This window comes from Chelon labrosus, assembly GCF_963514085.1.
Source record: "Chelon labrosus genome assembly, chromosome: 5".
Taxonomy (NCBI): Eukaryota; Metazoa; Chordata; class Actinopteri; order Mugiliformes; family Mugilidae; genus Chelon; species Chelon labrosus.
Window position 1 is genome coordinate 18,019,536 of NC_140341.1, and position 25,563 is coordinate 18,045,098.

The 25,563-nt window shown below is 39.9% G+C and overlaps 1 protein-coding gene across 1 annotated transcript; it reads right to left on the minus strand.

The window, feature by feature from the left end:
* Positions 1-1,428: 1,428 nt before the first annotated feature.
* scn1laa (sodium channel, voltage-gated, type I-like, alpha) lies at positions 1,429-25,038 on the minus strand. Its single transcript, XM_084544629.1, has 26 exons — positions 24,463-25,038; positions 24,216-24,326; positions 23,979-24,067; positions 23,758-23,886; positions 23,340-23,431; positions 21,588-21,794; positions 19,800-19,863; positions 19,524-19,665; positions 17,942-18,148; positions 13,854-14,117; positions 12,554-12,925; positions 11,802-11,934; positions 11,459-11,697; positions 11,205-11,366; positions 10,177-10,533; positions 9,518-10,000; positions 7,081-7,213; positions 6,829-6,983; positions 6,551-6,724; positions 6,264-6,386; positions 4,572-4,856; positions 4,437-4,493; positions 3,842-3,983; positions 3,653-3,750; positions 3,266-3,554; positions 1,429-3,165 (listed from the first exon to the last, which is right to left on the minus strand). The coding sequence occupies exons 1-26, from the start codon at positions 24,724-24,726 to the stop codon at positions 1,973-1,975; spliced, it is 5,964 nt and encodes a 1,987-aa protein (XP_084400755.1). The 5' UTR covers positions 24,727-25,038; the 3' UTR covers positions 1,429-1,972.
* Between the last annotated feature and the right edge of the window lie 525 nt (positions 25,039-25,563).

A 25,563-nucleotide genomic window follows, 5' to 3' on the forward strand; every position in this document is an offset into this window, starting at 1 on the left:
GAAATATTGGGGCTGAATTTAGTATTTGTAAAATAAAACAGACAGAATATTTTTTTTTCACAAATGTAACAGCAGATTTGAAAAAAACACAACAACGGGTGCAAATGATAAATATAAGCAAAGTCAACAAAGCACAAAGCAGAGAGTATTAAACTGGACCTTACATGCATGCCATTGTCGATGGTAAAATAAATGAATGTTGTAGGCGTACTTGACATACATGTAATCTTTATTAATTTAGCTTTTCAGAGAAATGGGTTATAGCAGTGTCTTGCATGCTATGTATTTATACACTACAAGCATTATGCATATAAATGATGTTAATGTAACCAAAAAATGATTTCATTATGAATAAAGTATGGTTTAAATATTGAACATTTTAATTACATGCAAAATGTAATTACTTTAATGGAATAGTACTTTTGTAACATAGAACAACAGATGTAAATGTGACACAGTTCAGGGTGGATGCCATGGGAAGTGAATGAACCAATGAGAGTAACACAATATTATAAAATGTAAACAGAAGTAGGAATTAGCCAAGGGCACATGAGATGTGCCATGCCAAATCCTTGAGATCATTCAGAATATTCTGAGCCATCTTTCATCCATCTTAGATATTTATCATGATAAAGATTGAGAAGTAAACTGTGAAAACAGTTTACAAAGCACACTGAACATAAAAGATCAACTATCCAATTGCCAGTCATCATTTTTAAACAAAAATATGCAGTTAAAAGTTAGAAAAAAATGCTCATACGAGGAACATCATATAACATAACAAGGAATCTAACACAGGGCTTTGTCTTATTAAGACAAATGACAAACCATATTGCATTTTTTTTATTTTTTTTTTTACAGTTTTTCCCCTCACAGAAACTGCTGGATGTATAATGTACCTGTTTGCCCGAATATAGCAAAACATGGCTATTATAGGCTACTTGGTTTTATATCACAGGCAATCAACATGAATTCTTTCACACATTCCATGAGTTAACATGATAAAACAGGATGGACTGGGAGACAGCATGGTAAATCTAGCATGCATAGTCATGGAGCAACATTCATGCAGGTCTACAGGTTTAATCTCTGATTAACTGCAACTCTAACACTGTTTCTTGGATTTGTCAAACATTCTAAGTGCTATGAGTTGGCAAGACTAGCCTTAAAGGACCACTGTGTAGAATTTAAAGGCATCTAGTGGTGAAGTTGCAGATTGCAACCATCTGAATTCCCTTCCCTGACCCTTCTCAAGCGGGAAGGAGGACCTGCGGTGACCGTACGGTGTTAATGTATCACTATATATAAGAGAACCCGCTCCCTATGTAGATATGAATTAAGGAAAACACGTCCACTTATAGTTATATATTATAACTTATATACTAATATATTATATTATACAATGGTTATACACTAATAAAAACATAATTATGAATATTGTATTCCATTTTTGCAAATAGAGTCCCCTAAATTCTACACACATGACCTTAAAAGCAGCACTGCTCATTGTCAAGACTTTACCCGAAGGAACAACACCCTTTTGAAGAGTAAAAAATGTATAAAAAGTCAATTATTCAAACAAAGATTTGTTAAATAATATTAAATGGTTGATTCCTTTCCTAATTAGGTTAAATAATACAACAATCAGTGATATAACAATAATTCAAGACACTGGATAGCAGAACTAGCTGCAATAGAAGTTAAAGCATTAACTATTGTGTCTTTCAGAACACTTTGAATGATGTTACCCATCCCTTTGCTCCTGAACACATCCAAAAGGGTCCAGCTGTAGCCCCAATGGACTACTTTTCCATTTTAGGGACCAACCTCTAGACTCAAGTAAGCACAGTCTGTTTGGCGTAGTAGGTATCCACACAAAGAGAGGGAGTCCAGTGGATGTCGCAATCACTTTTAAAGGTTGTAAACATTTTATCATTATTTAAAATGTCTTCGTTGCATCGCCAACATTCTTCTATTTGTCTTGCTCTCTGACATCTTTGCTCACAACTTCCTTTTCACTTTCATCTTTTTCGTATTTGTGTCTTCCATTCGGTGTCACACTATTACAGGAAGGCTCAGAAGGTGTCAGTTCATGTCCATCAGCACCAGAAAATTCTTTAAGGTTGTCTGTTGCAGGATCTTTTTTGTCAATGGGCTTTTCATCTGTTTCATTGTCAGTGGTGGATGGGTCAGAGGGCCTAATGCCTTTTTCCGGACAATTTCTTACATAATGTCTGTATGCTCTCTGGATGACAGCAGCTGAGATAGCCTCCTGTTTGCGACGAAGGGTAGTGGTGATGGGTTCGTAGGACACTTTTGAAGGATTGGATGCCATGAAGCGCTCCTCCATCTGTTCCCTTAGAATGTCCATCTCCCCACCCTCACCTAAAACACGTTTTGTGAATGCAAACAGTACGTCCAAGCAGTGAATTCGTTCACCACTCACCATGGGTAGATCCATAGAGATCAGTTCGAGCCTATTAGGCTTGGCAATGCGTAAAGGTGGTTCCAGAGAATCTGCAAAATCTGAAAGCTTATTGTACTCCACGAATTGTGTTGCACGAGGATCAAACCTTTCCCAAACCTCATAAAACATTTCAAAATCATCCTCACTTAGCGGGTCGGCACTCTCCTCAGTGGCCACACCGAAGTTTTCCAGGATGACTGCAATGTACATGTTCACCACAATAAGGAAACAGATGATGATGTAGCTCACAAAGAAGGCAATTCCCACACCAGGACTTCCACAGTTCCCCTTAACGTTACTTCCAGGATTCTGTATGGTTGCGCTACAATCACCTGTCTCTTCTGAGTTGAGAATGGGATATAGCAGGCCGTCCCACCCTGCTGAGGTGGTGATCTGGAACAAACAGATCATGCTGTTGCCAAATGTCTCAAAATTGAAAAGGTCATCAATACCCCTTTCCCTCTTGACGTAAGCAAATTTGGACATGCCAAAGATGGCATAGATAAACATCACCAAGAACAGCAAGAGGCCAATGTTGAACAAAGCAGGAAGGGACATCATCAAAGCAAATAACAGAGTGCGGATTCCTTTGGCACTTTTAATTAGGCGGAGAACACGGCCAATCCGAGCCAGTCGGATGACTCTGAACAAGGTTGGTGAAACAAAATATTTCTCTATCAAGTCTGAGAGAAACAAACCTAAGGAAGGAAAGAAAAAGAGATTGCAAACAGTAAAGGACAATGGTACACTGACAAAATGAACAATTTGAGAGAAACAATAAACTGAGGTGAGTCTTACCAATGATTGACAGTATGACGACAATGAAGTCAAATATATTCCAGCCGTTTGTGAAAAAGTACTGGCGAAGCGAAATCATCTTCAACAAACACTCTGCAGTGAAGATGATGATGAATACTGCATTAACCCAGTAGAGGGTTAGGGACCTCTGGGAATTCTTGTTTTCCTCTAACTGGTCGTTGGCAGTTTCCACCATCATGGCTACCATATTAAGCCATATTAGCAACATGATCACAATATCAAATGCTTGTTTTGTGGTGAAGTCAAAGATGTATCCTTGAATCTTGTTCTGAAATGAAGAGACACAGGGAAGGAGCAAAAACGTAATTGGTTAGATTTATATTTCAAATGAGAAGCAGTGGTGACGTCATGATTGTAGTTACATACAGATGGTCTTGGGATAGGTTTTTGTGGTTTCTTTGACCCCAGTTTTTTCATGGCATTGTAGTATTTCTTCTGTTCTTCAGTCATAAAAATGTCCTGACCTCCAAAGTAAAGAACGCATATGTGGTATGTTAAATCACTGCAAAGTGCTGGAAGTGAAAATATCAAAAGTTGTTCGTGCAGATTTAATACTTATCTTTTTCTTTTGCTGATTGAAATTGTCTATGATGACGCCAATGAAGAGATTGAGTGTGAAGAAGGCTCCAAATATGATGAAAACAACAAAATACAAGTACATCATCAGGTTTATCTCATATTCTGGTTGTTGTTCGGGCTATAATAGAGAAAGAAAACAGAAAGAAGAGACAGAAAAGGCACATTAAATTTAGAATATGGTTCATTTGGAAACTGGTGCTAGGAGCAAGCATGATTTGACATTACTTCCTTAATCCAGTTACAGCACGGCCAAAAAACAGCAATCTGATTTCATGCTGACCACAGCCAAAATAATTTCCCGAGTAACACCTGGGCATAGCAATGTAAGTTGATTACATCTGATTGATCTAACAGCTTGTAGTTGCAGTTACTCCCTTGAGTCTTGACACATTGCTTTCAAAAAAATGGGATGTGAGGTCACAATGACGCTTGACAACCAAATTATAATCTTGTCATGTTTGACCAAGTGAGCACTTGAGCTACATTTAAAGAAAATATCTTCACTATCGGCCACATGGGCGCACATACTGTGCACATGGACACCCAGAAACATGACATACATGGTAATTACCTCATTTTGAGAGTCCACTGCAGCATACATGATGTCCATCCAGCCCTTGAATGTGGCCTGTATAGTAATAAAAACAGTAAATAGCACCTCTACAGCGTAAAAATGCACACATTATTATATAAGTCGGTTACTTACCACTTGCAACAGTGCAACATATCCCATGCCGACATTGTCAAAGTTGATTCTGACATTCTTCCAGGCAGTGTCGTTTCCCGAAATGGAACCGTGTTCCAAACAGTCATTCTTGTTTTTCACCAGTGATGCGGGAAGAGTCTCATCTGTGGTTTTGTTGACACATTTGTAGAACCTCCCTGAAAAGAAGTTGACTCCCATGATGCTGAAGATGAGCCAGAAGATGAGACACACCAGTAGCACATTGAAGATTGACGGAATGGCTCCCAGCAGGGCGTTGACAACCACCTGAACACCAACACAGATACTTTCAGTTCAGTTCAATTCAGGCTGAAATCACAGATTTTAGACCTGATACACAACACTGCATACTTGCAACGGTAAAACCAGGAAAACACAAGAGTGAATGTTTCTGCATGAGTTCATCTCAACTACTGCATGACTAATACTAAAGCAGAAATACAACTGCACGGTGAGGGTGGGAAAAGAATTAGGAGAGGAGGCGGGAGACCTAAAATACACTATTTTCTAAGATAATTTAAGGGGGTTAATACATTTTAAACAAACATTGCAACAGGACACCTTGTAGAGGAAGGAAGATGCCACAAAACTGGCTTACTGTAAACAATAAAACAATAAAGAAATCATGTTAAAAAAAACGCAGCAAACAATATCCAAAACAGTGAAATCATAATGGAAGCTAATGCATGTGAAAAGCCGTGCATGCAAATGAGGGAATTCACTGGCTACCACGTGAGGAAAGACCATCATCATGACAGTGCTGCAAATTTAGACCACCACAATATGAAAGCAACTAATCAATACATGCCACACTGTTCACAGCAGCCAAAACCTGCCCCTTCAGTTACATAAGTTATCAACCCCTGATTACATCCTGCTTGCATGGCCTAGAAAAATATTGCATAAGATGTATCATTTTATTTTAGTGTTATTTAAAACAATTTTGTGAAATGCACTTGTTTGCTTATATAAAGTCCAGCAACCAACAGCAGTTAAGTTTACTAATTAAATGAAATGAACGTTAAAACTTGTTAAATCTGCACAAAACCAATTTAGATTCTCATTCTTCATTTCTCCCCTGTGTAATCCTCAATAATTTATTCAGCAGTTTGTAAAATGGTGGTAATTGGAGATTTAAACGCTAATCATCATCATTTTGAGTGATCACTAAAAGTTGTAATGTTCCACAGCTACACAATATAAAACAGTAAATTCCATTTTTTCGAGGCAACCAATGGACATTCAAGGATGATGCATTTCTCACTTATGGAACACAACAGGATTTTTGCCCTTTCTTTTCGTCTATGCTAATATTTTTTTTGTCACCAGACCAGTCTATCTAATTCTCATACAACTTTAAGAAAATGTGCCAAAAATGTCAAACTATTCATTATTCATTTGTTTGATCAAAATTGTGTATCACTGGTGTACAATTATTTAGTAATTTAAAAGAAAGTAATTGACATAATTCTCTTTGGTTAAGCTAACCAGGAGGACAAATAATAGGAGAAATATGGTCAGGGAAGGAGAGGAATGCGTCATTTACATGCAACACATTTTGGAGTCGAAGACAAACATATACAGTAGAGTTTTGTTCTTCACCAGCCCTCACATCGCCCGTGTTCTGCACCAGTGCAGTGAGTTGATTGTAGTCAGTGTACTATTGACTCTTACCCTCATGCCCTCGAATCGTGACAGGGCTCTCAGGGGCCTCAGAGCTCGCAGGGTTCTCAGAGACTTGATGGCACCAAGGTCAGAAACCTTTAAGGCGTTGGCTACCAGACTGACCAGAGAAACCTGGAACACATGCACACACAGGTCAGGTAAGCAGGGAACCGACATTAGGCATTCAGAAGGAGCGATACTTATTGCAGTATGATTTCTGTTCTTTCTCTGCATCTCATCTGTCAAACTAACAAACAAAACAACAAAGAATCGTTCACTGAGGTAATTTGACCTACATCAACAATGAGGAAGTCCAACCAGCACCAGGCATTTGTGAAGTACTTTGCAAATCCGTACGCCACCCACTTCAGCAACATCTCCAGAATGAAGATGTAGGTGAAAATTTTGTCTGCAAACTCCAGCACTATTTTAATGGTCTTTCTCTGCTCAATGTAGACGTCTTCAAATGCCTGATGAGACGACAAAGAAGCGAGATATTAACTGTACATCCAACGATGTAACCAAACAAATGCAGCAATGCCAAACATGCACAGCAATGACGGTAGTGACTTACAAGAGCTCCGCTGCTAAGCAGGATCATGAAGATGATGAAACTCTCAAACCAGTTGTGCTCCACTATTCGATAACAGGTTTTTCGTAGCACCCACCACATCTTCCACCAGCCCACATCCACATTTACTTGACAACACGGGAACCTTTGCACACAGCCTGAGAGGAGACGAAGGGGACGTGGTGTTTTAGCCGCGTAATACCAGATTAAAATCAAGGCTGTAGTATGTTACAGTTACGTGGTAGAAATATTCACCAGCAGGAAAGCAGGCATCAGGTTCCATAGCTTCTTCTAATTCAAAGTCTATAGAGCCTCCTCCCTCTGCAGCAGGTAGACCATCCACTGTGCTGCCCTCAGAGGAGCTGAACTGCCCATCATCTTCTATGATCTGCAGATGAAACCGAGATTGTACAACGCAAAACTAGTGTTAGGTAGGCAAATAAAATCAAGTCATGGTTAATGCAATACTGTGTAGTTGCCCTGTGGTCGTTGCTGTAGAATCACTTCACAAGAATCACTGACATGCATTCAGAACAAGTTTGAATCAAATGTCTGATGGCTAGCGTTAAGCACATGCACCACTGTTTTCAGACTGAACAAATATGTTCAAATGTTCACACGAAACCACATCTGCGTGTTCTCTTTATAAGAGCAAAACAACAACAAACAATACCCTCCCTTCCCTTTTTTATCTCGACAGCAAAAGGAAATTGCTATTGTTATATGGCCTCCTCATCGACTCCATTTTATTATACAGAGATAGGAGCATGAAAATGGCAAGCGGCAGGCGTCTGTCTGCGTGCCCAACATGACAACTGTTTGCTTAGCTAATTAGAGCGAGATGTCTCTATAGGTCAGCTCAAAATTTAAAATATAAAAACATTAAATATCTAAAATCATTGGTAATTTGCAGTGTTTACAGTGCCTCCAGAGTGGCCACTCTTTTAGGCTGTTGTTGTATGGCTTTCTGCAGGGTGTGTCTTCTAATAGCTGGTATGAGAACAGCTTTAATGTCTTCCTGGAGAATGCTGGAGCACTTGGCTGCCCTGGGACCACCTAATGCAGTGCAGGGAATGATGTAAGCATGTTACTTCAATATAGTCTATGCACTATAGCTAGTGTGAGGATGGCTTGTGCTTCAGTCTCGTCATTCTGTTTCTGTGAGAAGAACTTTGTGTAACATTTCATCAAAATCAAGGGTCAGCTGTGGTACACGGGGGTTACGGATTGTAACCCCGAATCTACGAGTGTTACCCACAGTCACCCACTGAGAGCTGTTGAGTTTATCCTTTGACACCTGCACAGCTTCCCTAGGTTTAGTGATTAGTGAGAGCTTCTACCACCTCTCCCCAACAGCTTGAATGAGTCCTTCCCTCCTCTGAGATAAACAATGCCACATGTAAAGTAGCTCTCCTAAGAGGAACCTCTGACAACAGTACACCAGGACAGCAGTCAGATATGGTGTACTGTTAAGAAACAGTCAACATGCATAGCTTGTGCCATACTGGGCCTAGGCACAGGTGGCTGGTGGTGGAAACACCCCTGAGTTATCCTCATGTGAATAATCCCAGGGTCACATGGGGGCAACGTCTGGTTTAATAATAATAATAATAAATAATAATAATACATTTTATTTAAAAGCGCTTTTCAAGATACTCAAAGACACTTCACATAAAAAGGACATCAAATTAGCAAAACAATGTGAAATATAACATCAAAAACACAATAAACTGAGCTAAACATTAAAAGCAATTTTAAAAAGGTGTGTTTTTGTCAGAGATTTGAAGGGACCAAGGACTAGTATGTGGAGGGGCAGGGTATCTAATTGTTAACTGTCTGATTACTGGACAAACCTAACTCGACCACTGGAGTCACAGCCACACAGACTGACTGCTAGATTGCTGGAGAAAACTTCAAGACTGTGCACGCGCAAAGGACTGAACCCAGAAGCACCAGCGACATATGTTACGTTTAGTTTCCTTTGAAATATTTTGAATTATGTTTACCCGAATTAGCAGAAAGTATTTCTATGCATGTGCTATCTCTCATAATTTCTCTCATAATCTCTCTTATAAAGTACTTTATTGGGATCACCTCTTCAGCCTATTGCAATCCAAAAGAAGAGCTCTGTGATTCATATTACTCAGCATTTTAACATTTTTGTTTAAAAGCTGAGGTTGCTGTGCTTATATTGAAATGAATTATACTGAAAAGTGTTCCTAATATTTTGTTTATACGTATAGCTGAAAGAATCTTTAGATAACGATGATAAGTTGTCTGCCTAAAAGTTATTAGAATGTAATTTGAATTGAACTGAATTCGGATAAATACAAGTAACAAGTACAAATAGGAACAATAACATTGCACCAGTATACAGTATATAGTCAGTGTGTTTCTTTTTTATTTCTTTTACACAGAGGGATTAAGCACCCCAGCACTTAGACCAACAGGGCACATTATGTAATCAGTTTACTTATATTTTCCTGGCTATATGGCCTCTCCTTTTTATCATGTTATGTCATGGGGGATCTTTAAGGGAAACATCATAAAACTGTAGACTATAGGCTAAAAGCTTAACCTCCTTCACTCAACAACAGCCATTATTTTAGACAAAGACTTTTGTGATCCATTGCGTCGTCATAAAAAAAAAAAGGTATAATTTTAACAGACCAACCCACACCACCATCCTTACCACATGGCATCCTGCTGCTTCAGATGAGGCACTGCTAAAGTCCTCCGTGTTGAGATTTTCAAAGTCAGACTCTCCCACAGCAATAGGAACAGTGACAGTCAGACTAGGATTGTTGATGAAAGACATTATGGAATCATCACTCTTGCTGCTGACTATGTACTTGTCTCCAGCTTTATCCACTCCACTCACATCGCCATTGCCATTCTTAGGAAAGTCTTTGATGGTATGGTTGGGGATCAGGGGGATACCATTCGGCCCTATAGGTTTGTGCTCATCCAGAGATTTATCCTCGCCCTTCCTTTTCTTATTATCCCTGAGACAGACACTGTTGCAACTGTTTCGAATCAAAGACTTGACAAAGGCGATGCCCTGATGAATCCGTCCAATGGCAATCTTCAAATTGTTATCATCTTCCCCCGGCACTGCTGCTAGGTTGTCGGCACTGAATGAACTCAGCAGCAGGGCAAGGAACAGGTTCAGCACCTATCAGACGATGACATTAATTAATGTAATTTAATGTTTACCGATCTTTGTGCTATTGTATAACAACAAAACATTATGTAACTGTAAATACATAATCAATCTTTACATTAAACAGTTAGATTTAAAACAGTTGAATGAGTTGTACAAATGAATTGACTGTAAAAGATATAATGTACCACAAGGTTTCCAATAACCATGGCCATCATGTAGACAATGATGCACAAGGCAGGCCCAGACACCTCCATACAATCCCACATGGTCTCAATCCACTCTCCACAGAGTATTCGGAACACAATGAGGAATGAATGGAAGAAGTCACTCATGTGCCAACGAGGCAGACTGCAGTCGTCTGAGATTTTACACACACAGTCCTTGTAATTTTTTCCAAACAGCTGCATGCCCACCACAGCAAAGATGAAGACAATAATGGCCAGCACCAGAGTCAGGTTGCCCAAAGCCCCAACTGAATTACCAATTATTTTGATCAGTGTGTTAAGAGTGGGCCAAGATTTAGCCAACTTGAATACTCTCAGCTGTAAAAGAAGAAGGAAAAAAACTGTCATTTAACATGTCCCTACAGTGAAAATGTATTGAACCCATGACATACAGTGGCAAGAATAAGTATGTTAACCCTTGGGGATTTTCTCCATTCCACCACCTACAATAGGCTTAAGCTAATAAAATACAAGCAAGAGTAATTTGCCTCATACTAGTGAAAAAAAGCAAATGATTGATTTTGTTATCTTTAGTTTGTTATGATTTACAAATTGGTCAAATCTCCTTTGGTTTGACAAGAACAAAAGGTAAGGAGACATATTGATTGTGTTTACAATCACTTCAGTATTGTGAGATTCATTCCTGTTTTGATCATATTCGAGATTCTGCATTTAGGAACACAGAGAAATGTGGTTATTAATATCACCATAAAACAATCAATGAAAGTGTCCCAGTGCCTAATTACGTGGATGGTTTAGGGCAGCCGCCTGTGATGTTTATAGCATAAACTGACAATGACAATGAATGAAAAATACTCACACCAAGCTTTTTCCAACCTACACCATGACTACTTGAACTATGTATTGAATCTGGACAAAACTGAGGTGTCTTACTATATTTCAGTACAAATTTATACATAAATAAAGGCAGATAATTCCAAGGGTTCACTTACTTTTTCTTGCCAGTGTGCATGTTTGTCCAGACTTACCAATCTGCATGGTCCGCCAACCTTACTTTTGACACAAAGATCCAACAAGCTTAAACCGACAATGATTGAGTCAAAAATATTCCAGCCCTTCTGAAAGTAATAGTATGGGTCCAAAGCAATGATCTTGAGGACCATTTCAGCCGTGAAGATGCTAGTGAATACCTTCACATAAAAAAGTACCATTAATAACAATGATATACGTGTATATATATATATATATATATATATTTCTTTGTACTCTACAGTCAACTTACCAGATTGCCCACACGCATTATTTCCTGGAAAACCGGGACCATTGGATAATGTTCCATGGCCATGAACAGTGTGTTAAGTACAATGCAGATGGTGATGAGTAGGTCCACAAAAGGGTCCATCACAATTATCTTTACTACCCTCTTGAATTTCATCCATGCTGGACAAAATTCCCAGATGAGAAATCTTTGGGCAAAATCATTCCAGAAAGGAGGACACTTCTGCCTTGACTCTTCGAGCTCTGATGGCAAAACAGGAAAATATTTTAGAGAAAGTGTCATTAGTCTTTTTGACATCCAAGATACAAACAAGAGTTCACATTTGTGCCATTCATAGAATACATACCCTCCATTGTGTTGGTTATGACACTAGCTATACTCTGAGCTCTCTGTCTGGTCATTGGGCCCTCAAGGAAGTCCATACAATCCTGGTATGGTCCATCACTGCCCTGTCTGTACTCTGTGTCAGTAGTGTCATCCTGGTGATAAAAACATTGGTACAGATGCAACTGTCTTAAACAAAATTTGTTACTGGGCATAAACAACAAATGATCAGTATCTACAAATGTAAATTAAAATGTCAGTATCTTAATAATGTTAATGTCACAGTAATACCTCGTTAAAAAAGAAATAATAAGCAAAGGAAATGGTGCACTCAAACACTGCATCTTTCCATGACCATCTCCAATAAGAGTATCTGATGACAGCTTTGTGATAACTTGGTTTAATGTGGGAATTAAAGAGTCAAAGGCCAAGGTTCTTGCGTCTACGAAGTGGGGTAGAAAGAAGGGTCAAATACATCACAAAAGATTTGCTAATTGCTTATCATGCCAGCCTGGATAGCTTGCAGGAACTAACTAAATGGCTGCCCAGAACAAAAAAAGTCAAAAACCTCTGTCAAACTTTGGAAAAGGGTGAGCAATACAGTCAAGTATTACAAATGACATAAAGTTGATGATAAAATATGCACTGTGTGTGTGTCAGACAGGAAAAAAAGCGAAACCAAAAGACAGAAACAGAAACACAGCCAATACTACAGTAGAGCTGTGAGCAAATAAAATAGGGCCAGACAACCTGAGCTGGACAATCTTTTCTTACATTGTCTCCAGTTGAGGCCATATCTACCATCACTTTAGGCAGATGGAGCCCCACAGGCGATGATGGGAGTGAACTCCTACCAACCAGAGACACAACCCCATTACAGTCCACAGAGCTGTGTCTGATCCCTCTGGGTTGAAGTAGGAGATGAGGCAAGAAGCTGCACTGGCTCATACTACTGCTGCGTCGATCACACCGCTGGGGAAGAAACAAAGAGTCCCTCGGACTCAGGGTGTCCTCAAAAATGCTGTTCTCATCATCTGCAAACTCATTTTCTGATCCTGGATTCTGCCCTTGGCTTTGGAAACTGAAAAGGCTGGTCCTGCTGTTCCGTCTGGATGAGAAGAGGGGTCCACGAAAACTCAGAAAAGACTAGGAGAGAAAGATATTCTCCAGTGGATACATGATACATGGTGATCATAAAGAGGAAAGAATGGCGATGACAATGATCTTCAGATGCACACAAAAAAGATAATTCTGTGGTGAGAAGCGAATGCACGAAACCACGTCTGTGGTTTCTGTAAGGAAACTGCTAAATAAAAAAATACATAGCAGCGATGAAAGCGAATTAAGGTGATGGTCATGGTGATAATCAGGATGATGCAGGAGAAGAAGGTGATGACTGTGATGCAGGTGGTGACGATGGTATTCATGAAGACAATGTGACAATAAGCAAGGTAAGAAGGAAATCGTTGATGACGACTGACAATGACAAGAACATAGGTTGATAAAGATAAAGAAGAAGAAGATGACGATGATGATGATGATGATGATGATGACAGTGATACAGATGACATTGAAAATTAATTAATAAGTTGGTGTGACAGTTGAGAAAAAGAGCTGCACTGGGATTAATAACATGGCATGGAAATTATCACAAAATATGGGTTGAAGTGTCAGTCTAAGATCTGCATTGCAAGTAAAACATTGGGAATCACATTATCAGTTCATTTACTTCTCCTGCTTGTCAGTAATTTTGAGCTCTTAAAGACCTTTACTGCACATATCTGCCACTCAAACCACACATCTGTCATTACAGACTATAGCGTTGAATTATTCTTAAAAAAAAAATCTATAATATTAGGATTTGTTTTAAAGATTCTGTGGCCACTGAGCAGTCATGGATTGGCTGCTGTCTGACAGAGTCTAGTCTTAACATGAATTTTCAACAAAAAATCTTGCAGGTTTACTGAAAACTACAGAGTAAGTCAATGTAATCGGGAGTAAATGTAGAAAATCCCAAAGACTGGTCCATAGTTAGCCGTGAATAATTTTCATAAGGCAAACTATGCTACTATACCTGGTGTGCAGATGAGCATTTCATGTCATAGTTGAGCAGGTTTGCCTCCACAGAGAGGCGAAAGCTAGCCCTCCTTAAACTGTCCTGTGACTCGGATTTAGGTAACTTCTCCTCAGCTCCTTTCTCCCCCTTTTTTTTTCTTCTCCTATTGCATCTCTCTTTGGCACTTTTTGAGCTGAGCTTGGACCGGTCAGAAGAACTCTCCTTGCCACCACCTTTGTCACTGACCTCCTGACCCTCTGCTGCGGCTGCAGCTATCGTTGCCTGGAAGAGAAACCAACCAATAATTGTTATGATCACATACACAACCAGTGTTGGAAGTAATGCGTTACAAAAGTAATGTAATTATTGTAATGTATTGCTTTTTGCTGTAACGCAGTAATGTAAGGCATTCCAAAAAAAAAACAGCAGTAAACATTCTATATAGTAATAGCACAGAATTGCATGACTAGTAGTAGATAGGAAATTAGAGGGCAAGAGCTCTGTGCCAGAGAAAAGAAAGTGGAGGATGTGAGAGAGGAGAGAGAAGAAAGAAGGAGAACATGTGTTTGGTGCATCGTCCCCCAGCAGCCTAGGCCTATAGCAGCATAACTAAGGGATGGTTTAGTCCAGCCCTAACTATAAGCTTGATTAAAAAGGAAAGTCTTAAGCCTGACCTTAAAAATAGAGAGAGTGTCTGCCTCCCAAACTGGGAGCTGGTTCCACAGGAGAGGAGCCTGATAGCTGAAAGCTCTGCCTCCCATTCTACTTTTTGAAATTCTAGGAACCACAAGTAGGCCTGCACTTTCAGACCGAAGTGATCTGTTGGGATGATATGGTACAATGAGGTCTTTAAGATATGATGGAGCTAGGCCTTTAAGGGCCTTGTATGTAAGGAGGAGGATTTTAAATTCTATTCTAGACTTTAAAGGGAGCCAGTGAAGAGAAGCTAAAACTGGAGTAATATGATATCTCTTGCTAATTCCTGTCAATGCTCTTGCTGTGGCATTTTGAATCAATTGGAGGCTTTTTAAAGAGCTATTTGGACAGCCAGACAGTAATGAATTACAGTAATCCAGTCTGGACGACACAAATGCATGAACTAGTTTTTCAGCATCACTCTGAGACAGGATGTTCCTAATTTTGACAATATTACGCAGGTGAAAGAAGGCAGTCCTGGTTACTTGCTTTATGTGACATTTAAAGGACATATCCTCGTCAAATATAACACCAAGGTTTTTCACAGTAGTACTGGAGGCCAAGGTAATGCCATCCAAAGACACCACGTGATTGGATAATGAATCTCTGAGATGCTTAGGACCAAATACAATAACTTCTGCTTTGTCTGAGTTTGAGAGTAGGAAATTACAGGTCATCCAAGCCTTTATGTCTTTAAGGTATGCTTGGAGTTTAACCAGCTGATAAGTTTCATCTGGTTTCATTGATAAATATAGCTGGGTGTCGTCTGCATAGCAATGAAAGTTTATGCCATGTTTTCTAATAATCTTGCCTAATGGCAACATGTATAACGTGAAGAGTATTGGTCCTAGCACAGAACCCTGAGGAACTCCGTAACTTACTTTTGTATATATAGAAGAATCATTGTTGACATGAACAAACTGGAATCTGTCAGACAGATAGGATTCAAACCAGTCTAATGCAGTTCCTTTAATCTTTATCTCACTTTCAAGTCTCTGTAGTAAAATATTATGATCAATAGTGTCAAATGCAGCACTAAGATCTAGCAGAACAAGTACAGAGACAAGTCCACTGTCTGAAGCCATGAGGAGATCATTGGTAACTTTAACCAAAGCTATTTCTGTACTATGATGAACTCTAAAACCTGACTGAAACTCTTCAAACAGACCATTCCTGTTTAAGTGGTCACACAACTGATTAGCAACAACTTTTTCTAGAATTTTGGAAATATAAGGAAGGTTGGAGATATAGTTGGCTAAAACATCTGGATCTAGAGTGGCTTTCTTGAGTAAGGGCTTAATTACAGCAATCTTAAAAGACTGAGGCACATATCCTGTTAATAAAGATAAATTTATCTGGTTCAATATGGAGGTGTTAATTAATGGAAAAACTTCTTTGAGCAATTTAGTTGCGATTGGATCTAGAAGACAAGTTGATGGTTTAGATGATGTAATTGATCAGCAGAGGAGAAAAATTCTGCGCAAATTGTAAAACGTTTCTTCCTGTACGGCTGAAGCAGGCTCGACGTTGGACAGTACATTTTCGAAATGGACATACTCTCATTATTTTCAGTTTGTTAGAGACAAAGATATGAGGAGCATAGTAGTTAAGTGCACTTTATGTGCGAAACCAAAAGATTTATCTACGTCGCGAAATAGCACAAGTAATCCAACAAAACATTTTGAGCGGTGCCACACTAACATTAAGTTAGTGAAAAGAAAGCAAACTGAAGACGAAAGCAGAGACAAAGCAGTTAAAGGTCTGTTTTAACTAAACTCAGGCAATGATTGTTCCTTGTATTGCATTACGAGCCATCACTGCATTACGAGCCATCACTGCGCGCCTATTACATTCTTCTGTTGTTAGCCTTAAGCCTAGGAGCATAATAAGATACATTTAAAATAAGTATATATATATTTCCAGTTCTTTTGGTGAAAGTAACTTAAAAGTAATGCAGCAGTAGTGTAATGCCTTACAATTCAGAGTAATTCGTTACATTATAACGAATTACTCTGAAATGACAGTAACAAGTAATACATAATGTATTACGTTTTTGAAGTAACTTGCTCAACACTGTACACAACATGGAATTCACTGAATTACTCTATCTCTTGTTTATCATTGGACTTTTTGAAACATGGTAAATCTACTGTCAAGAAAATCATCCTGACGGCAAGGATTCTTTGATCACAAGAGACCCACGTTAAGGGTCTGTAGTGTCTTATGTGGAAGAATGCAGAGCATTAGATAAGTAGAGCATATGCAGAGCATAGTTCATAGGATGTCAATTCATAATCATTCACTTTATAATGATTACTATAATAATGCTAAAATATCATCATAGAAAGAAGAAAGAGTGCCTGTGATACAACACTTTGAAATTAAATTCAAATTTGGCCATGGTAGAGAATATCTTACTTATCATGTATACACTTATACATTAGGGGATGTACCAACTAGTTGATAAGTCCACTCTACTGCTGAGCCATGATGCTTTAAGCAGGAAGTCGGCTAATCGCGACAATAACAACACAGACGCCTCGGAGAAGAGAGGTGAAGAACCCAGTGGGCCATTGCAGCAAACTAGCAGCGGTTCATCTAGTGTGTTGAAATACTTCACTAAAGATGAAGCCCATAGTCTACCGTGACATTCAGAATATGTAAGTCAGTCCTGAATGCAACAAAAGTACTACTGCAATACACACTCATCTGAAAAGGCATCCACTAACGCTAGCAGAGGAGCGGTCTAAATCCTATCAGCGGCAGTCAGTTAACAACTTCACCTGCGGTAACAGAGAGAATGAGGCTGCAGATCAACAATTTGATGGTGAATTTCTTTATCTAAAGTTATTAGACCTTTAGCTACTATACACGGAAAAAGATACTGAGATATACCACTTTTTTTTCTCTTATGATTTATATAGGATATACATATCTGCAGCGCACAGTATTGATAAGCTCATGTGTCTATGTTCAGTTCTGTTGTTGTTGTTTTTTTTGAGGAGCGTATTAGAAGTGTCAGACTGACGGTGTTTATGGTGTAGATGGTGTGCAGCTTTAGTTACATCGCAGAAAAGCCTCCAAATAACACAAAATAAGCTATAGCTTATTTTGTGTCAGATGGTACAGTATGTATTCAGGTCAAGAATATAGATTTAATTGTTGCAAAGCATTACTTTCTACTGTGTTTTTATGTGTGACGTCATTGACTAGTTGACATCGACTCGACTTTAACCACATATTAGTCAACTTAAAAAAAAAAACAAGTAATTAAACTTATATACTCTCTGGTTTCTGGGTTTCAATATTGAGTAAAAAGTGTGCTCTTCCTGAAAAACAATTGCATTTATAGTTTAAAATACAATGCATCCTAACCACCTGGAACCTGTGTTTGTTAGGAATCACTGTACCTGTGCCTCCTCTTGCTGCCGTTTCAGCTGCTCAAGCATGGCTTGATACTCCTCCTCCTTCTCCTGAGCTTCTTTTATGGTGGCTTGGCTCTGCTCCTCATAGGCCATAGCTACTACAGCCAAGATCAGGTTGATCAGGTAGAAGGAGCCCAGGAATATCACCAGTACAAAAAATATCATGTAGGCCTTCCCAGATACCCGCAAAGTCTGGAGGGAAAATAAACAAAGTTACGGTATACTTAAACTAACTTAATATACTGATAAGTATTTATTTTCATTTCTTATTAAAGTCACGTTACTTTTCTTACATCCTTGGGTTTTTGTAAATCATTTGGTAAACTTTCAATCTTATCTTTATACTACCTATACTGTATATGTACCATATACTGTATGCAGTGCATAAAAATGTGGGATATCGTGTGAACAAAAACAAAAGTTCTTTGGATTTGTTGTTCTTCCAGGAACCAGTAACATCACTGATTCTTACAAAAGATTAGATTTCTAGTCTTCACCTCTAGGAATCTGGTCAAGAGGCTGCTCAAAATCTGCTGCCTACTTGTACAGCAATTACTAAAGTAATTACTATTTTTTTTTTTTCCAGAAGGTAAGAAAAAAGACAACCACCTTCCTCTTTGTAAGATAACTTAATGGTGAGGAGGCAGGTTCTCACCATCTGGACCCAGGGTTATTGCCACAGCTTTTAGAGCCAGCATCTTCCAAAAGAACAGCCTGTTTTTATGCTACAGTACTTAGCAGACTTTTGAATTATTTTTTTCTCATCCAGTCAAACGATAACTCCCTTTAAGTGATACTGAAAAACAATACAAAGTGAGTTACTCATGCATCCGCAAATGATTAAAGAACTAAAAGCTGGGAGTTTGCCTACTGACAGAACACTGACCCGGACATAAGGACAAAAAGAAAAGAGAGAAGAAGTCCCTACTCTACTGAACAGCTGAAAGCTCAGGTAAATTAGTTGATAGCTCCAGTCACTGTTAACTTCATGCAGTGTTAAGAAGATTTGTTCAAGGCAGCTCTGTTGTATTTCTGTTTGCCTTTCCTGTTGTAAGTACAAAGGGAAGAACAGCCTATTCATTGGACACCCATCTGGCTTTTTACTGCTATTCAGGCTATGTTTGCTTGAGCGACAATGGGACTCACCTTTTACCCTCTGACCAAGATGCACCTGCTTTGCATTTAGATGTTTGTTCAAACAAGTTGCTCTGAATATTCTCTTTAATACCAGTATTGTAAAGGAAGACTGCTTGTCCCTCTTTAACATGGCAAGCCCCGCCTGCTTGTGTACTTAGAGAAGCAGTCATCCTAAATACAGCATCCTGAACCACACATGAGGTTGAACATTTCATCAGCCTGCGACCAAAAAAGGGCCACTGACTAACCAACCGTTCAAAGGTGCCTTGGGTCTGGTGCCTTTCCCAGATTCACTCATCTCTCTCTCCAAGCAACTACCAAACACATTATATTACTAATTTCTATCCAGACAACATTCATTACAGTCACGCTTCTTTTAGCATCTTTATGGAAAGCCAAAGTCCAGTTTTCCTTTACTTCCACTGCTTACCTGCTGGTAAAGGTTCTCCCAGTAATCTTGTGTCATCAGTCTAAACAGAGCAAGGAAGGCCCAACCAAATGAGTCAAAGCTGGTGTAGCCATAGTCTGGGTTCTCCCCCGCTCTGATGCAAACGAACCCCTCTGGACACAGCCTGCAGGAAATGGAGAGTCTGTTAGACCCTCCCAACACTCAGGCCATACACTACATAAAGATCGCATTATTCAAGGATTTTATTCATTCTATATTGTATTCAGTTTTCTAGTTGCCGGGGGGCAATGTGCTTACCCTGCTCCACTGCCGTTTCCGCAAAGCAACGGATCTCGTTTGCCTGGCTGGTAATAATGATTATCTGATAGGGAAAGAAGGAAAAAGCCGTTTGAACATGTGTTGGGAGGACTGTGGTGGTCAGCAGCAGTCAACACCAAAAACAACTAAATCGTAATTCTAATAGGTAGAGCTCTAAAATATAATGTAATCCACTACAACTGTACTGCAATAAATCAGAAATAATCTCTGTGAGCCTTGCATAGTGTCACAGCAGCCACAACATTGAATAGGTTCCCCTTTCGAGGTGTGGATGCCACTCGACCTCTTAAGGCTTGCTGTGGTATCCGGTACCAAGATGATAGCAGCATATCCTTTGAGTCCTTCAAATTGCCTCCATTGATCATATTTCTTCAGCACATGGATTGAGATCTGGGAATTTGGAAGCTAAGACAACACCTTGAAGTACTGTAGTTGTTTTGTAACTCAAACCAATCTTTAACCAATTTTGCTTCGCGGCAGGACGTATCATCCTGCTGAAAGAGGCCACTGCCATCAGGGAATACTGTTTTCACAAAAGGGTATCTTATGCACAAAAAGCACAATTCCTCAGACCAGACCAGGCCACCTTTTTCCATTGCTCCACGATCCAGTTCTGGTGCTCTCGTGCCCATTGTTGGCACTTTCTGCAGTGGACAGGGCTCAGCATCAGCACCCTGATGCATTGTGTGTTTTGACACCTTTCTATCAGAACCAGTGTTAACGTTTTCAGCAATTTGAGCTAGCACAGCTTGTTTTTTGGCTCCCATGACCCTGTCACCGGTTCACCGCTTTTTCTCCTTGGAACACACAACAATAGCAGCTGTTTTGGAGATGCTCTGACTTGATAATGATTCGAGTATTTGAGTATACTCAGTATTTCAGGACATTCAATTGGAAAGACAAGTGTGTGTCAAGTGACAAGTCTCAGTTAGAAAAGTTTTCATGTAATTGTATACTTGGCTAGTCAACCTTTTTGGGCAGCCCTCTGTCATTTCAACATGAGTTCATGCACAAAAGAGTTCCCAAATGGCTTAGATTTGAGAGCTTTGAACATATACTTGGTACGCTAAGATCAGTTAAATGTACTCAGTCAGAAGTGGGGTACATTCTAACAAAGAGGTGCACAGGAAAACCAGAAAAGCAAAAACAGCCTAGTACATTGAGGAGCACATATCTGGACTGAAATGCTTTTGTATGACAATCAGTACTCTATGACATACACCGATCAGACCACCTTCCGAATATTGTGTAGGTCTCCTTTGTGCCTCCAGAACTGACTCGTCAGAGAATGGACATGGGCCTTCTGAGGGTGTCCTGTGGTGTCTAGCAACAGAATGTTGTTAGTGGGGGCCTTTGGGTCCTATGGGTTGAGGGGAGGGGCCTCTGTGGATCAGGCTTGTTCCAGTGCATTCCACAAATACTTGATCGGTTTGATTTTTGAGTTGTTCCTAAACCGTTTTTGTGTGTGTGCCTGTGTCAGGCTGCATCCTGCTGGGGATGGCTGCCGCCATCAAGGAGTGTTATTGCTATGGGGTGAGGGTGCCTGGTCTGGTCTGGGTGGCTGGTACATGCACATGTACATACATACACAACATCCACACGAATGTTCAAATGTTTCCCAGTAGAACAAGATGATGTCATTTACTTCATTAATTCACCTGGATTTAATGTTATGCCTGATCGGTATATGTCAAATATGTTTTTTTTCCCCAAACAAAATCAACCTTGTCGCAATTCAAGCAGACGGAAAGAAAATCAAATACTCACTTTTATCCAAAACATAGGCATTCCAGCTGATATTGTCTGGTTTGCTCGCGTCATCGGTGAAGTTACGTACGCACTTCTGCTGTAGATGGCCCATAAAAAGCTGTAACCCTACTAGGGCAAAGACGCTCAAGCAGAAGACTGTGAGGATCATCACATCAGTAAGCTTCTTCACGGACTGGAACAATGCACCAACGATGGTCTTCAAGCCTGCCACACACAAAGTTACTCATTATACTAAGTAGTCCTTTTAGAGACAATTTAATTTTAGCAGCATGCATATGCAAACAGCCTGCGTTCAAGCATATAACATCACATGAAGCTTCAGGTAAATGTTCAGTAAGTAAGATCTGTTCCCTAATGCTCTGTTCCCCTCTGGAAAAGTTGGGCTGTCGCTCTATTTCCTTATCTCTCCATTTTCCCACACTGTCAAAATCAGTCAGTCCCTCCTCAATTGGCACGTCACTACTTCCATCCAATGACCCATTTGCCTGCCTTCTCCCAGCCAATCATTCCCTTGTCCCTATATTTTAAAGCCACTGTCATTCTGTCACACCCTCCTCCTCCCCACTGCCACCTCTCCGTGTGGTCTTCCTAGAGGTCTCTATCAGCCAACTGCCAACTTCTTCTCCACCACCACCAGTGTCGAGACTCAGGGGGTTCATGTCCCTACCTACCTGCATCGTCTGAGATTCAGTTCTATGACACCGTCAAAGTCTCGGAGTCGAACCGCCAAACTACATGTTCATGTTTCCTCAATAAATTTTCATTCTTCACCTACTTGATCTCTCCTTACTGAACTGTAAATCACTGTGAAGGCAGTATGATGCATGAGCTTGAGCATGAGCATGCTTCCAATGGCATCATTTATTCTGAAGGGTTTTAGGATATACTTTCTGCTTAGGTTCAGCAAGATAAAGCAAAGGTGATTGGTCGGACAGTGCTTTACAATACACATGGGCATTGACACAAAACAAATCAGAAGAAACTGATTAAGTCACCTGATCTTAACCTGACTGAGGATGCATTTCACTTGCTGATGACAAAACTAATGGAAGAAAGACCCGCGAACAAAAATCAACTGAAGAGAGCTGTCACAAAGGCCTGGTAACGCAACTCAAAAGAGGAAAGTGAAACTCATCACTCATTCATGTAGCCTCTTCGGTTCTAAAGGAGTGTTGGGGAGTTGGGGTTTGAATAGGAATATATGTGGGTGTTACTGGCCTGCAACTCACATGACAAGGCTCTGTTAACAACCAGCTACTTACCTGTAATTGGAGGAATCTCTTTTGATCCTATAACCCTTCCCTGACGAATGGTACTCTAACGACCCATTTTGTTTATGATTATGTTAATCTGTCCAAACACTTTTGAAAAATGTGTTAGCACCCAAACACATATGGACTTAACTATGTCTTTATTTTTCAGTGCATTCTTCTTTCTTGTCAAAACCTGGCCCCTACATTAAGTGGATATAAGACTGAGCCATGCTTTATGTGCAAGGCTTTATGTAACAGTTCAACCCAAGACAAACCTTAATAGGCATATATAGTGCAAGAGCATATTCATGCTTTATGTTTTTCTACTGTCATCTCGAGAACATAAGATGAACATTTGAATGTATGTTATATAAAACCTGTGAAAAATACAGGACAGGGAGGTGGACAGATGGGCCCAGAGTTGCAGGAGCGTTGATAATTGCAGTGGGAAGATTTAAGGGTGCCAGAAAAACGGGCGTTTGTTTGTACTGCTTACCTGGGATGACTGAAATGGCTTTGAATGCTCTAAGCACTCTGAATGTGCGCAGAGCTGAAAAATTGCCAAGGGGTACGAACTCCGTTACATACCTAGAGGAAACAGAGAATAATTCTTAGGCAATTGACAATACATGAAACGCAGATTGATGCAAAGTACTAACATTTTGGTCCATAAAACATCTGGTGAAGAAATAGTACGAAGTTGGGCATGCACATTGATGAAGGTAAAGATATTAATACAATAGGGTTGGTGTTGTTGTCTTATCATCACAAATCCTTTGAAAAGACCAACATGCTATCATGCACTGTCTCTATTTTCGAAGCCTGTTATAGAGTATTCCTTGAAGCATTAGAGAGCCATCAACAAATAGTGCCTGTCCAGGTTTCACTTTAATTCACAAAAGTAGTGTACTTACGCCATAACAATGACACAGAAATCCAGCCAGTTCCAGGGATCTCTTAGAAATGTGAACTTCCCGATACAGAACCCTCGAGCTAAAACTTTAACCAGGAATTCACAGGTATAGATTGCAGTAAATGTGTACCTGTTGGAAAAAGAAATATATTTTACACTGAATGGGATCCATTTCTGATAGTGTGCATATCTGAACCAATGTGCAATTCATGGAAAACTTACTCGACATTCTTTGCCCACTCCGGCGGTCGACTTAGTGTCATAAATACACAGTTGGTGATGATAGTGCACATGATCACCGTGCTGAACAACTTACAGGCAGTCGTCAAGGAAGCTACTTATTTTGTTATAATCATATCTCAGACAAAGCAGCAAAAAAGCCATGCAGGGTGAATAATATGGGCTCAATGTAAGCACAATTTATAATAATAATATCTTGATGAAAGGATATCAGTGTACCAAGATGGAGATTGATATTCTTCTAAGAATGTTGAAGGGGCTCAGGAGGTACAAGGCAGGAGCGGCATTGAAGCGAAAAATGAACTTTCCTTTGTTTAATACTATGAAAGTCTGACAGAAAAGGAGAGATATAGATATGATACCAGAATATAATGTGAGGCAGATCCAGACTTACGACTCATGTGATGACAACTGATCAATGCCTTGTTATGCCTTAACCCTGAAGCTTGACATGAAGCAAACCTACTGTCTGATTAGCGTAGAAGGGATCCAGGTCCTCCAGGGGTGTCGACACCATTCCTTTTGGAATGTCCCCATACAGAAGAGGGAGCGATTTGCCCGCCTCCAGGTCACGGCTGGGTTTGGGCTTATTGTCATTGTTGCGTTTTTTCTTCTCTCCCTTGGGCTTCTTGGCTTTCTCCTCAGAAATCCGTTTCTCGATGGCACTGAGGGACTCAACAGTAAAGTGGCGGAAGCTGTCTGGACATGGTGGTACAAGCAGCTCTGCCATATTTTCATCCTGCACCTTCAGAGCAAGCAGCTAGCCTCCAACATGAGAAAGGCCTGTGTAGGGTCAGAACAGAGAAGAAGCTGTAGACGTTGGGAACAGTTTAAAAGTTGATTTACAAAAAATGTAACTGAACAATTCCACCTCTGGATAGTGAACTGTATTTCAGATAATACATGTCTACTGATCACCAGCTTGAACAGTAATAAATGGAGAGGACAGGTCAGAGACCATCAGCTTGGGAAGCAGCAAGCTATAATGAGCCTAGAGACGGCTGTCACATAACGCATAAATTCCTTCCAGCTATGGTAAAATTAGATCTAATTATCTTCTCGTCTGTAGATAAAATTAAGATTTGACATGACAGTGATCAATTCCAGGTGAGATTCTTGCACCCCTCCACCATCCCTCATAATGGAAAGAGTCTGCTTTCCCCTCAGAGCCTGAGCACTGGGAGGAAAAGATCCATCCTACTAATAGCACTGGTATGATGTGTTAGGAAGACCTACGCAGTATTAAATATGAATGCACTACAGACTGCATTGCAACTCTCTGGGTTCCCTGCCACAGAGAACTTCTGCCTAATCTGAATGCTGCAGTGTAATAGAATACTCCCACACGTTGCTGTGATCGATAACATGCAAGAAATCAATCACAACACACTGGTCAATCAACTGTTCTCAGCACTGAGTTGTGCACGTGTGACGTAAGTGCAACAACAAAGGGAGCACCAACTACTAAAAAAAAAAAAAACAAGCTTTGAGTTTCTGAGTTTCATATCTCTACACAGGGCTTTAATACCTACTATCGTAGGAGTACACAGTAGGGCATTTTTGCTTT

What these genes read in the sequence shown, in the direction of transcription:
- scn1laa (XM_084544629.1), bottom strand. Translation starts at nt 24,726, where the DNA reads ATGGCAGAGCTGCTTGTACCACCATGTCCAGACAGCTTCCGCCACTTT. An exon ending in CATAACCAACACAATGGAGG is followed by an intron (nt 11,698 to 11,801) that starts GTATGTATTCTA and finishes TTTTGCCATCAG; the next exon opens with AGCTCGAAGAGTCAAGGCAG. An exon ending in CGTCATACTGTCAATCATTG is followed by an intron (nt 3,166 to 3,265) that starts GTAAGACTCACC and finishes TTCCTTCCTTAG; the next exon opens with GTTTGTTTCTCTCAGACTTG.